Genomic DNA, 14,600 nt, shown 5'->3' with positions numbered 1-14,600 from the left:
TGAAGCGCCCTTCATCTGTTTGCTTCTCTCCTCCTCTCTGTGATCAAATATACAGTGTCTGTGAAGATTCTCAGTCACCCGGGTCACTGAAGTCTGTATGTGCTATGCGAAAGGCAACTGGACTTTCAAGCAGGTCCAGCTGCCTTCGCATAGGACTTACAGAATCACATATACAGTGTTTTAATATATACAGCTGAATTCCCAGTAAATCTGTTCTCATTTACATGTTTTTCTGTTTCTGTTGTCAGACAACGGAACAAGCATGAAATACTGACTGAAGCGTGGCCCATTAAAGACGACATGTTAACCAGCAGCCACTTCCAAGCCACTTCCAAGCTGCTGCTCTGCTGCTAAAATCCTGATTTCATAACCAAGACGTCGTCTGACAGAATCACCAGACACATAAGTTAAAGACGACGGCTGTGCTGTGATTTCTGCTATAGTTACCTGTAAAATGATCACTCAGAGAGAATTAGAAGCTCATTCACGTCTGTCAGATGCAGTGCAATCGGCTGAACGAGATGCATAGAGAGGTGTGCCTGTGGAGGGAAAGCCCGACCTCGCGCTGGCGGGGGTGAATACCGGTGCCTCTCTTCTACGGAAACTAGCTAAAGTTTGGCTAAAAGGTCACTAGATTTGTTGCTAGGTGCGTTTGTCAGGAGAAGACTCTACAGGGGTGTGAAAGGTTGGTAAATGTAGCGACAAAGGCTCTAAGTTGGCAACACTGCCTGCAAACGCCCCCCTGACGACGCAATAGAAACTGTTTGTGCCGATGCATTTCGAAAGAGCAACGGCCAATAGGGAAACTCTAACACCTGGCCAGCGAACCAATGGTGTAACTTCATCCCTCTCACTCACTCACTCACTCACTCACTCACTCACTCACGGACGTTCGCGTTTATAGGGCTGACGCCGTGGCCGTCCAGCCAAAAACTCTGGTGACTCCCAGACTTTTCATCGAGCACCATCATCAGTTTGAACGTACTTCGTGTTTGGAGCTCATCAGTAAATGTTTGCAACCTAACACGACCAAACTAAGACGGTGAACAGCGTAAACGTTTCACCTGCTAAACGTCAGCCTGTTAGCATGTTTGCATGCTTACATTAGCATTTAGCTCTTAGCACAGGTGTGCCTAACCTCACAAAGCTACAAGCATTGCTGTAGACTCTAATAGTCTAGTCTAATATAACAATAGCTTGGTAGCACCTTGTAATATATCACTGTTAAAAAATATATATTTATAAAACATTAATGAGTTGTAACAAATGGCTTTAGTAATGTTTAAGAAATAATTTAGAAATGCTTTATAGAAAAATAATAGGCCATTTATAAGATACATAGATAGATATTTACTTTATTGATCTTGTGGGGAAAAGTCAAACTTTTGGATTTATTCCTCCAGAATGGCCATTTCTTTGTCTTTGTTTTTGCTCCAATAGACAGTTTGACCTCTAGAAAAGAGCTCTATATTAACTGAACCAAAATCTGCTTGGTAACATTTGCAGTACATCCGCAGACTTTATGGATCATTTTTGGGTTTCTCACTTTCTAATGAGTCATATCTGCAGTTACAGATGTTAATAAGTGAGGGTCATTACAAAAATCCCCTAAAGGTTACAGCAGTAAATCTCAATAAGATGTTAATAAACATATATTGTTCCAGAGGCTTTGCTGATTTTTTCCCGGAGGGTCCGTGGACAAACAGTCCATTGGAGGGGTCATTTGATCAATTAAATAGTTATAAAGATAAAGCGAGTGGCAAGTGTAAATCTGTAGGAGGATGTAAGAGATTCATCCCAACCCGAAAAACCAAAAAGGTGCTCTTATTAAAAGCCTATTACTGATCTACAGATTATCAACTGATCAATAATAACAAAGACACAAGTTAGAATTTAGAAACCCTTCATACAGGGCGACTTATTTGAAGGTGGCACTTTTTCACTTCGCAGTCTTGGAGCAACATCGACAGTACCAGCAAAGATAATGTTTATCAGTGTTGTTCTAATTCCTACAGGAGACCATCAGAGGTCAACAGAGGTCATAGATGACTCAGTGTCCCTTTAACACCGAATACATTAACACTTAAGTAAATATGTCATAAGAATGAAATGGTGTATTGCTGTTGTCGGGTAATAAAATATTATGTTTTTAGATTACGATGAGATTATTTCCTCCTCGGCTGCCACAGATCTTTGAGTGATTTATTCTAGTTGTTGAAAGTGAAAGATTAATTTGCTTCAGTCCAGGCGGCAGCTCCACTGCTGGGCATGTTCATTCGCTTTTGAGATTAAATAAAGCATTATTCACTTAGTTCAGTGTGGTCTGTCAGCGGTGTGTGTTTTCCACAACGAGTTTCAGTGATTAACAACATGTTTGTTCAGGAAAACTCCTCCAAGAATAAATGAAGGTTTAAAAAAGACGGAGGTTCTTTTCTTAGTGTATTTTTTGCTCAGGTCTAGTTCTGGCCCAGGTGTGCTTGTTACTGCATCTGCACGAATCCTTCCCCGTTCTTCTTAATGTGGGTCTGAGGCAAAAACCCCGACGAGGCGACTGGCGACTCGTACGGGGCTTTGCTAAATCCCTGTGCCACATCTCGGGGGCTGCTTTGTTGGAGCAGGATTATTCTTATTCCTCATTCACTTGTCATGAAAATAAACATCTCTGACATGAATATTACATCGATGCTTCTGAGAAAGCGAAAAGGGGCCTGCAGGAAGACAGAATTAATTCCAGCTATCAGTTTCCGCTCGCCCGTAGTTTCAATTTGCTAACCAAGCCTTTTATTTGACACTGGATAAAAATGTTAATCAGGACAGAAAGGCCTTCAACCAAGCCGGACCCAAATTTACATGCATTCACGTCGATGTTCTGGTTATAGAGTCTCTGTGCCCAGCAGCTGCTGATTAAAGCATGAATAAATACAGAGACCGAGGCCGAGCTCCATCTTAATGTTTTATGCCCACTGGTACAGGTTTTCTGTTCTTACTCTGTCTTTTATTGCCAAATTCAGACGAGTTTGTCCATCTGCAACCAGCCATGTTATGACTGTATTAGCATTTTTATTATTTTTTGCTTTGCTTGTTTGGATGACCGTACGCCCGTAGTATAGCCAATCTTACCAGTAATAATAACGTCCTGAAAAGGCACCTGACCTGTTCAGTCACCTCTTCCTTTTCCTACTCATCTTCAACGGCTCCTCTGAGCAACGCGGTGCCATGAATGATGCTCCAGATGAGGTTTTGTTCCGTAAAAATCCACCAAGTGGGGCCGCAGTGAGACGACGGCGTCTTCCCTCACGATGCAGTGCCGCTGATTTGACCTATGGGTGTCATAAATTTGTCATTACTGTTGGCTACGGTCACTGAAATCGCAGCCAAGAGACCATTTTATTCTTCCTCCCCTTTGGATTCCTTTGATATTTTAGCCAGGTTGGCTAAAATGTGCCGTTACAAATATCTATTGCCGGTGTTTAAGTTTATACAGATACCTACAATGGAGCCACCAATGACCAAAGTGTGTTTGTGTAGCTTTACATTTTCTTTAAAAAATCCAAAGAGTAGAAACAAGGAAGGTTAAGTGTGTCGATTCATGTTTACACTTTTATATACGTACATATTAGTCCATATTTGCTAAAACCTTTTTATTCTTAACCATCCGATGGACTCCCCTAAATCCAACTTTTAGCTCTTTAAAATGACCTTTTCTCCCGTTGCTTTTCTTCTTACAAGTAGAGCAGACGGAAGAAAATGATCCACAGCTTCTGGTAGTCATGCTGACTATTGTTGGTTTTACTGGCAGACAAGTGCAACTTAAGTGCAAGATAAAATTATAGTTTCAGTTCATTAGTTTTGTACATAAACACGAAGCCAGAGCCTCAAAGGGAAATCTGGCTGAAATGTCAAACATGGAGTCTGTTAATGTGAGACTCACTGAAGCTGTGCTCTGAATACAGACAGTGCCCACCAGAAGCCAGATGAAAAACCACACAGTTTATGTTTTATATGAGCATAAATTACAGTCCTGAATGTCTCTAGGGTCAGTTTGATCCACCTCTGCGGTAGCAACGGCTTCGTGAAGATACGAGATAAAGTTGGGCTTCTACTTTAACACAAAGTTGAGGGCATTTTCCGTTTCACCTCCCATGCAGTCTGTGATCTGTGGCTTTGAACGGTACAACTATGATAACAAGCTTCAAGTGCCGGTGGAGAAACTCTTTAGGGCAGTGTGACAAAGAGTCTGATGTTAAAAAAATAAGAGAAAAAATTCCTTTTGACAGCAGCGCATTTAAATTCTCTGGAGCAGCCACAGTTTCCGAAATCTTCCCTTCACTATCTTGTGTCTGCTGTAGAGTATGATGAATATGCAAGATTGTCTGCGTTTGTGTGTGTGTCTATATACATATATATATATGTGTGTGTGTGTGTGTGTGTGTGTGTGTGTGTGTGTGTGTGTGTGTGTGTGTGTGTGTCTAGGTTTTGCCACCCATCAAATTTTCTGTTGCTCCTGGCAACAGGGTCACTGCTGAATGGTATCCATTGGTTACCTAAACATTCTGGGCAGTGTAGATGGACAAAGAGGGATGGTGCAACTGACGACACACACACACACACACACACACACACACACACACACACACACACACACACACACACACACACACACACACACACACACACACAGTACTACACACAATTGCACAGTTTCTATGTTTCCCCTCCCGTTCCAGAAACTGCTTCTCATGTTCTCTGTGTGTCTTTCTACACTTCGACTCATCCTACTAAAATAAAAGCTGTGTCACTGTTAAATCTCTTGAGATCGGGCTCCTGCCATGTACATTTACAGACAAACCGCACAGCGGTGCAGTGTCTGTATCTGCACGGTGCCGTTTACTGGTATAAGTGCCTCGTTAGAATTAATGTTGTAAGCCGCAGATACACAAGCTTTATATAGATTGAATATGGGGTGACTGTATTTTCCACGTCCATGGATAAAATTTAAGAATATGACTGAAACTCTAACAAGGGTCAATCACCAAAACCTGCAGGGTGCCTGCAAGTTTATTGAAACTTAAGAATTCAATCTTTGAATTCTTCATTCAATTCAAGACCAAATTCACTTCATATATGAAGCAGTTCAGTATTCAACTAAAAAAAACCAAAACAAAGAAAGCATTTGTAGATCTATCGGAGAAAACTGACTCCAAGTCAAATTCGTATGACCTTCAAACAGAGCTGTATGGCAGGAGTGGTTCTGGAGTGTGAGGCATGCTTACAGAACGCTAGTTGGTATGTTTACCAAGGAAACTGCTGACACCCTAATATCCAAAATGTAAATGTTCAAACTACTATAATTCCGGGCTAAGGCTTAAGACCACTTTCTATGTTCCAAATCCCCTCTTCCCTCTTTTAAATCTCCTTCTTCTCTTCCCTCCTTTGCTATACCTTCCGGTACTTTTCTCCTCCCCTCCCTGTCCTTCCTCCCCTCTCCCCGACCCCCCCACCCCCTCTCCTCCCTCCCCCAGCATGGCCGTGCCGAGTTTTCCTGGGAAGGAATCAATGTAAGTCTCCTTGTTTAAATCTCCTTTTCTTGTCATGTCCCCCCTCCATCACTGCTCCACCACCTGAGTTTGGGCTTTGAGTAAATAAGTTGACATCCTGCTGGCCCCCGCACCCCCCACCCCCACCCCCACCCCACCACCCCCCCTTCCTGCCACTCTTTCTCTTTTGCTTATCTCTCTCTCCCACTGCCTCCCTCTTATCCCCCAGTTTTTCTATTTCTCCCCTTAAACTCTTTCTCCCATCCGTCTCCTCTCTTGGCCTTCTGCTAATCTACTGTACTGCAAGCTTCATATATATACAGAGTCACAGATAACAGGCTGTAATAAGCTTATCTTATCCACAACTCAAGCCTTTGTAAGAGTCCCAGTTTCTAGTGGAAGCACTGCATGATGAAGTGCATCACTACTCAGCACTTTCTGTACCTTCAGCAGAATTTACTTGCACCGTGTGGATTTTGTCCAACTCAAAGCTGCCTGGAGGCAAACAAATCTCACGTAGACGCACGTCTTTCCAAGCATCACACGTCCTTATGCTCAGATGTTTTTTGGCTGACGTAGAGGTGGCACTGATTGACTTTGAGATTTCAAAATCGACCCTCCCGGTTTGTTTCCGTGGCCCGGTGGACCAGGGGTTGGACGGGTTAGCTAAGGTGAACTGCTGGTCGGTCACGCTTCACACGAGACTCCTTGACGCAAAACCCTGGATGAAAGTAAAAACAAATTCTCTCTTAAATCAATATTATGACAAAGTGGAACCTTCCTATGAGTTGTGCAAGAGTGACACATCATTAGTATGGTGATGCAGGATTTACAAAAGTAAGTGTTTGTGTGTTGAAAGCTGCTTGCATCCATTTTTGGCTTTGGGGTCTCAAGAATTCAAAAATGAGGTGAAAGACGCACAGCTATGGCACATTACCGCCTCACAAGGTTATTCTCGGTAACGTGTCACGAACAGTTACCTGCTTATACATCCAGCAGACACAGAGCAACATTATTATTCATATGGAGTTGTGTTTCTGCCCCGATGGACTGGTTTCACCTGATTTCTCCAGCTCTTGAGAAAACTATCTGGCGCTTCGGCTGCTGGTTGGTCCGCTCTCTTCACGAGCTGGATTCGCTCTTAAATTTTTCCGCCTGCCGTTCGGTGCTGGGTTGGGAAGCGCACATCGGGTTCCGGGTTTCCCTGGGCTTGTTTGCTGAAAACATTAGCTTATTCGTTGCTGGAAAACCGTGGCGGTTAGGCCACAGACACCGGACCGCTCAGTTAATGTGGTTGCTAGCTGCGGTAACTCTCTGCGAGTTCGTTGCTATGAGTCGCCCCCTTCCGCCCTACATGTGGACCTAGTAGCTTATATCCAACTGGTTTGAATTATGAAGAGAGACCACGGAGCAGCTGCCCTGGTTGTTGACATTTCTCCAGAGCTCTGTTGTTTTACACATTAGTATGACTGTGAAAGATTGGAGGGCACAAAGGGAATTTGAGAAGGATGTTTTTGTTTTTGTTTTTTTGGTTATAAAATATGTGTTTACTTCTGGTTTATTACATTTGAGGATGAACAGGCTCCAGCGGACACAAGACTAATGGAGGAGAAAAGCATGATCATGGATTGCTGTAATAGCTACATCTGTACGCCTGCAGACTCACTGGCTGCTGTATTACTACACCATACGCTATAATGTTGCTGTTATATGCAGAGGGTATAAAGAAGATAGAGTAACACATGGATGATACTTCACTTGCACACCACAGAGGAAGCAGATAACATCAGTTTGCCATTATACAGTAATTAATGCACTTTAACTCAAATATTACATCACATCTTTCACAGAATCCCCCGGTGTAACAGAGTCCACATGTTTCTCCTACTATTTCCCACTGTAATTAGCTGTTGGGAGGACCTCATTAAGAGCCAGGATCCGTCTCTGTGTTCATTAGTGCGCCGCTTGCTTTGCCATGAGCGCTGGCGCCAGGAAGTGCGGTAGAAAAATCACACAAGCGTGAGCGACTTTCAGGTTGGCGTGCTGTTGATGGGGCATCTAGAAAACCTGATTCTCCTCTCTCAGGCTTTAAAATACGTTTAATGAGTCAATTTAGCCTTAAACATGAGGCAATTCTAGTATTATATCGCACGTTTGAGGGTCTACGAACCAACAATGTTTAAGATGGGTTTTCGCGTGATTTCTGCCTGTGTTTCGCACGAGCTCTCAGTTTTTTCCACTCTAAGGGTGGAGATAACCAAGGGCATTTGGGACGGGTAACCCCAGTAACAGACAACGCACTGCGCCACGTCAGGGTGATAAAGAAACGAAAACCCAAACGCCTTGGCCCAAACGGAAAGGCGAAGTGAGAGGGAGGACCACTGCTAAACTAGAGGACACAGGTTTAGACCCCTGTCTCTGCCCCGGAGAAGCGTCCTTGAACAAAACAAGCAACACATTCCCTCATTATCATATAAACATCTCTTGCTAAAATGTACCATTATGAATAAATACACCATCTCTTGGCCGTTGTTTCCACATCTATCACAGCTTTTAACAATATAAGTCGTTTGTAAACTTTGTACGGAATATGAGCAGTTCTACATTTTACTGGAGACACCACCATATCGATCAGCGCTTGCTCCATATCATAAAGTCTTTCATGAGGATTCTGTGCAAATTACCACCTGCTCTGTACACGAAAGACTCCCTGTTGTCCATTTACTGTAAATTGCCTTTGCGTCACCAATTAAGCATCAATTTTTCCTTTTAGCCACATATATCTATGACTCTTCTTTTCAGACAATGATCCCTGTAAGCCATTTACAAGGTCTTTGAATAATTACCTGTCTTGTCTTATTCCTTCTATTATAACCTCCCTCCTTTCCTCTTCTATCTCTCTCAAACTATTTTCTGAATCTTCAATCATCTGCTCTCTTCGCCTCAATTTCTTTTATTCGATTTTCTTTGTTACCTTCAACTTTCTTTCTCATCTGTTGTTATTTTGTAATTTTTCTTGTCACATTGAAATTTTTTTCTTTTTCATCATATCTACATCCCTCCTCTGTGCCCCCCCCCCCCCTACCAACCTCTATTAACGCCTCTATTCTCCATCATTATTTTTCTCTTCACCCTCTGTGCTCCAACCACATCTCACCTCCTTCCCCTATCTCTTTAGTTGTCCATGGAGGACACTACTTCCATTCTGCCTCGTCTCAAGAGGAAGTCCACCAACGCCTATGGGATCGGTGCTCTGGCTAAGTCCTCTCTGTCAGGTGTGTCAGGTGTGTGTCTGTGCTGCTAGATGGTAAAACAGCCCCCATGTTGCCTCCACACGCTCCACAGAGGGTCAAGGATGAAGTTGCTGTTGAGCACTGACAGGGGCTGAACTTCCTTTCCCTGTTGTCTAAAAGATAATTTTTGGTGTCTTTTGTGTGTTATTCAGATGGTTATTTGTGCAGCGGCCATATGATCAGTGTGTGGTTTTGCTTAATTGCAACCACAAGACAATATCAGCAACTTATTTTTGCCAGAGTTGCTACAATATAAATCAAGGTAAATGGGGCAGAGCGAACAACTTAAAGGTTTCCCAACTAATTAGTATTAATTAGGATTGAAATTTAAGTGTTACCAGTCATTTAACATTAGCTTTAGTACGTCAAGGTCTGTACGGCTGTTGCAAGGCAACCAAACCATTCATTCCACTTTGCAGAGAGGAGATTGTTTCTTTTGCAAACTCTTCTCAGAGGCTGATAGGGGATGGGAGCAGAGGGCTCTTATTGGTTTGGTTAAACTTAGGAGGGTACAACCAAAAACTCTTTTTCAGGTTGCATGAATTGCATGAAATAATGAAGCCCCCTCATTCATTTCAAGGATACCCATGAATCTGGCTCTCCTTTGCCGCACCGTCGTGCAACATCATCCAGCAATGCACTGTGCTGACCACTTAAATATGTGCACATGCCCGGTAGATTATTTTGCAACATGAACACAGTAAAAGAGACAGAAGAACTTTTAAATGGTAAATTCCATCCCCATACTATTATAAAGTCTTTGGTATTGTGCCGTTTTTTACCATCTTATTAGCATTTAAACTCAAACCGCCCCTCCTGGATTTCATAGCCTCACCGGTACCCAAAAGCAACATACCTCCACCGAGCCTGGAGCTCAATGTAAAAATTCGAAGTAAAGCGAGGAGGACGCTAATGTCACGGAGCCTTGTTAAAAAGGAACCTAGCCATTAAAATGATCTGGATAATCTTACAATCGTAGCTCCACATAGCCATACTAGCCTATAACTATCGAGACAAGCTAATTAGGAAGCCAATCATTAATTAGCTGATTTTACAACATCACGAAGGCCTTGGGCCCAACTAGACGAAAGTACTTGTCAAAGAGATTTCAGATTATATCTGGAGCACACGTTCAGTATCATTCAAGGCTGCCAGTTAGGCTGCGAGAGGTGGGGTTTTTTTAATCTTTTTGGTGCATTTTTCCCAAAACTTTATTCGACAGTAGAGTAGTAGTAGTAGTAGGACAGCAGAGGTCCCTGGCCAGACTCGTGGCAGGGATGTTTCGATGACATGCTTTAAACCCCCACGCCACCTGAATGCCAAAGGCTCCACTTGGGTTTAACTCAACCAATTAAGCTATTTTTGCACCCAAAACAGCTTTTCCCTTGCGATGTGTTTGTATAATAAAAACTCCATTCTACTTCCACTTTGACTTGGTTTGTGCGACCGCTTGCAGGCCAAAGAATCATCTGATACACTGAAAAAAAAAACAGGAATTATCTTTTAACCTTTGCCGTAAATGGCGGATTTTGTCAACCAATCTTTGCATCAACAGACAACTTCACTCTAGAGCAGGAGGAGGAGGATGAGGAGCTTGGAACCAACATGGCCGCCCCTGTGGGTGCCCCTTCCTATATCACTCCCTTCTTTCCCCTCTTTTCCATTGATATCAACAGCGGACATCAATGACAGACGCATTTTGCGCAGTCATTGACGGAAATCCAATCAGATCTTTAATTTCAAAGAAACTAAAGTAAGTGAGATCACTTACTTTAATGACTTACTGAAGCATCTCCACAGGCGTGTTGGGAATTGTAGTGTATTTGTAATGTGGCAGTGCTGGTGGTGGTGTGGCCGGATATTTGTGAAGTATTGACTCTTTTGTGCAGTGTCGTGACTACGAGTGGCTGGTGCCTCTTTTGTGCTCTCTCGTGCTTTGTGCTTCAAACTGTAGTGCTCTGTGCTTTGAAATGTTTAAGTGTAGCACCTCGTAGGGTTTTTGTGTAAAAAAATAAACCATAATAAAATAAAAATAAAGTGTTATTTGTGTTGTGTCTGGTGTGCACTTTAAATAAATCTGTTGGTATCTTTTTTGAGCCTTTGAATAGCCAAGACCCCAACACCCTCCCTCATCCCTCATCCCCATTCTTTCCATTCCTATTTCCATCCCCAATTAGACTGTGCAGGGAGTGTTTGATTTTCAAATGAGATTGTCTCTCTTTGTCTAAGGGGACAAACTGTTTCTATTTATAACTCAGCCTGTAACTTGCCCTCTGGACCCAGGGAGCAATTTCCAAAGCTCTGTCTCTGTTTATTCATGCCTGTTTGACTTCAATTTAATTTTTTATTGATCGGCCTCTCTGTAAGCATTTGACTCAGTGAATACGTCCCTAGTTTGAATCTCGTATTTGAATCTTAATTGGGCAGAGATTTGCCAGTGGACCCCTCTCAACGTTCTGTTGACACCCAAGGATTACTTTCCTCTGCTTCTCTAAGTCTCTGTAACACGGTTTTAATTACGTAAAGTCTAATGAATCTCATTTATTCTGTTTATCAGGAGACAAGTAATGGCTTTAATTATTAATATGGGTTTGTCATCGTTTCAGCCGTCATCCTTGTTCCTTACTGTTCAATTCAACAAACTCTACCGAGCACATAGGCAGCCCTGTCCCTTTTGTCACTATGGTTAACTCCTGTCACCCGACCTCTGACCTGTTCACTCCGGTCCACCAACTGACCAGAGATCTTGCAGGTTTCGCGAAGATCTGCTCTATTATATAACTTTCTGTAGCCTACTCAGCTTTGATCATAGTCTCAACATACTGACAGACTCAGCAAAGTATCAGAGCATTTTAAGGGGCAAAGAGCCACTCATTGCAACAGGAGTTCACCTCTATGTGACATTTGTCCGACTGGTGCTCTGCAACCACAGTGATACATTTATTAATCCACTGACATTATCCACCATACTGTAATTTCACGTATTAAACAGTTTTCCTACAACATTATAGTTTCTCATTATCATTCTACCTCCCCCCTGAGCCTCAGCTGCAGGTGAAGTCAACTGCCGAGGCCAGAAGTAGTTTTGACATTGTATGTGTGTGTCTGGTGTATGTGTGTGTGTTTGTGTTTGTGCGTGTATGTGTGTGTGTGTTGTGTGGATGTGGCGGGTCCGCTCCTCCCGCTACCCCCATACCTGTTGTAGGTGTGACTCGCTCCATGAAGGACAAAGTGACCAAGCCCACTGCCATGGCCCAGGGTCGCGTTGCTCACATGATCGAGTGGCAGAGCTGGGGCAAACCGTCCGCGGGGCCCCCGGGAGGTGCGGGACGTACCAACCTGCAGAGGGAAAAGGAGAGGCGGATGGAGAACGACGCTTACAGCGACCTTAGCGATGGCGAGAAGGAGGCTCGCTTTGCCGCAGGTGAGGGTTCATCTGGGCGCTGAATGAACAGCTGCTACACTGTCAGATGCGTTTTCTTCAAAGTCTAAATACAAAAAGTCCCGGTCACGTTAAGGCGAGCTTTAGACCAGTTATCTACACGGCTTGAAAGTATATCGCATTGCTGGTTGCTCAAATAATATTAACAAAAGTTGAAACACGTTACTTGTGAAATAGTAGAAAGACCATTTTCATTAACTATTGAGGGTGTGCCAAAATGAACAAGCCAACAAAGCCTTATCACATCACAGACTTGGCCTGGTATCTTTCTCTTGTACATTAGTTTTTTTTCTACCCACTGGTGCACCATTTTTCTTCACTGGAGTTTGGAAAATCTAATTAGTTCTTGCCCATCTGGTACGTCTAACAAAGTTAAATTAATAATTTTTGTCGCTGTTGTTTACACACATATATTTGTCTGCAACATTTACAGATTTCCTGCTTGGAATAAACACACTGCACCCCCCCATTACCTCCTATTTGTTTTCATTACTAATTAACCTAATTAACTTCTGTAAGTGTTGGCAAAGCCAGGACTGGGATTTGTTTTATGCACTGTACCTCTAATTGTGTTTCAGTGAATGATGAGATGTTGTTGCTATTATTACACGCTGCTGCTGCTGTTTATATCAGTATCGCTGCATCACAGCTGGCATTGAAACTGTCCCCCCCCCCCCCAGGCATCATGCAGCAGTTTGCCATCTCTGAGGCGACTCTGTTTGGCTGGAACTCGCTGGACGGGGAGAGTATGGGAGCCGGCTCCAACCAGGGCAGCGTTGCTCACCTTAGTGAGGTCAACCAGGAGAGCATCACCAGCAGAGGTACCGCAGTTTACAGCTCTCTGCAGATGGCCGCTGGGCCTGACTACGAGGGTTCGTGCTGCAGTATTTGGTTGGAAGCTTTTACCTTGATGGCGCATAGTCTGGAACCACTGTTAGGATCTGGTACAGTGCAGTAACTGTCATAAACCCACAGCTAGAGGTTAAATATAAGGGAGAGGGTTGAGTCTTTTATGTAGTTGAAGCCCATCTGCCTAAATCACTACCACAGTTCCAGCATAACCACAGATACTATATCCTCACTACAGACTTCAAATGATGCCAAGTGTGAGAGCGCTCACGCTCAGTCATATGTCTTTGGACTTCATATTCAACTGTTATGGCTACTGTTGTGCGTAGATGCACAGTTTGGGAAAATAGAGCCCCCGCTGCAAACTAAAAACGGCCATGTCAGTTATCCTCCCAACCAGCTGTAAAGGACTTTTGGAGGGCAGGCACACAGCTGCACATTTCTGCCTTTCACTGCTACTGGGCACTTACTCAAAAACCTCCAAAAGATAAAATTCACATGACAGCCTGTCATTTTTGAAAAATCAGACCTCATTCTGATGGAGTGTCGTGTGGGCTTATGTAAGAGAACGTACCCGAAATCTAAAAATATGAGCTGTATTTAAATAAGGAAATCAAATGCACCAAAAGTTAAGAGGATTTCACTTTACGCTAAGATGAATAAAACAACAACAGTCTGGGGAAACAAACTCAGATCCCGATTTGTGGTTTGAGCCTCAGGTGCTAAGAGGTCTGTTTAGCTTAGTTGCACACAGGATGATAAAACGGAGAGAAGGGAAGGGAAGAGAGCAATTTTCTCAGCCAAGATGAGGGAACCCCATCTAACCTCACAGGGAACAGACTTTTAACCTCATAAAAAGCAAAACAAAACAACAATCCCGTGGCTTTTAGTATGCCTTTTTCTGGCTGCTTAAAAATGAGGCAAAATTCCTGGGAAACGCGGAACCGCGTGCCGCGTTCCCCCGCCACACAGAGTAGCGGCTCTTTTTCAGTCCTCGCTGGGGTTCAGCAAAGCAGAGCGCCGCCGGGACCCCGAGGGACCCTGTGGGTTAGCACAAAGACTTAGCCCTGCTCTCATTAACAGCACGATATGGGCTCTGCTCTGTGCTTCATCCAGCATGCAACACCAACACACACGCACACACACACACACACACACACAGCGCAACAATTATGCAGCTACTTAATATCAGCATTAGGACCGAGGGGATGTTTATTCTCCACAGTGTTTGAGTGTTCAGGCCCCGCTTCATGGGTCTTCTCTATAATAACAACACTGCTGTTACAGGCTAATCAGACACCTATTAGGGTTATTACAGTTTGTGGCTTTTGGATGAGATCAGCTGCTACTAATGACTGAATGAGCAGTTCAGTTTCTGAGGCTGGACCTTCTCCATAGTGTCTTTCTGTCTCAACAAACCTGCCCGTACATAATTCTACTAAAATAACAGACACACAAGATCTTAAAAGTTTGGGAAAT

At 43.4% G+C, this 14,600-nt stretch overlaps 1 protein-coding gene across 10 annotated transcripts in view; it reads left to right on the top strand.

Moving 5' to 3' along the window:
* The window catches only part of LOC120786048 (protein FAM131B-like), a 50,169-nt gene that overhangs the window by 31,238 nt on the left and 4,331 nt on the right, over positions 1 to 14,600 (top strand). For 4 of the 10 annotated variants that reach the window (XM_040121101.1, XM_040121096.1, XM_040121099.1 and 1 more), the window contains exons 3-6: positions 5,523 to 5,558; positions 8,716 to 8,821; positions 12,036 to 12,254; positions 12,953 to 13,093. In XM_040121101.1, the coding sequence (XP_039977035.1) occupies positions 5,523 to 5,558; positions 8,716 to 8,821; positions 12,036 to 12,254; positions 12,953 to 13,093 (502 nt within the window). The remainder of the gene's footprint in view (positions 1 to 5,522; positions 5,559 to 8,715; positions 8,822 to 12,035; positions 12,255 to 12,952; positions 13,094 to 14,600) is intronic. The other 6 variants (XM_040121106.1, XM_040121100.1, XM_040121105.1 and 3 more) reach the window with 4 other exon arrangements.

The sequence above is a fragment of the Xiphias gladius genome, chromosome 24, assembly GCF_016859285.1.
Source record: "Xiphias gladius isolate SHS-SW01 ecotype Sanya breed wild chromosome 24, ASM1685928v1, whole genome shotgun sequence".
Classification (NCBI taxonomy): domain Eukaryota; kingdom Metazoa; phylum Chordata; class Actinopteri; order Istiophoriformes; family Xiphiidae; genus Xiphias; species Xiphias gladius.
The sequence above is the reverse complement of the archived record's forward strand: the minus strand, read 5'-3'. Positions and strand labels throughout refer to the sequence as shown.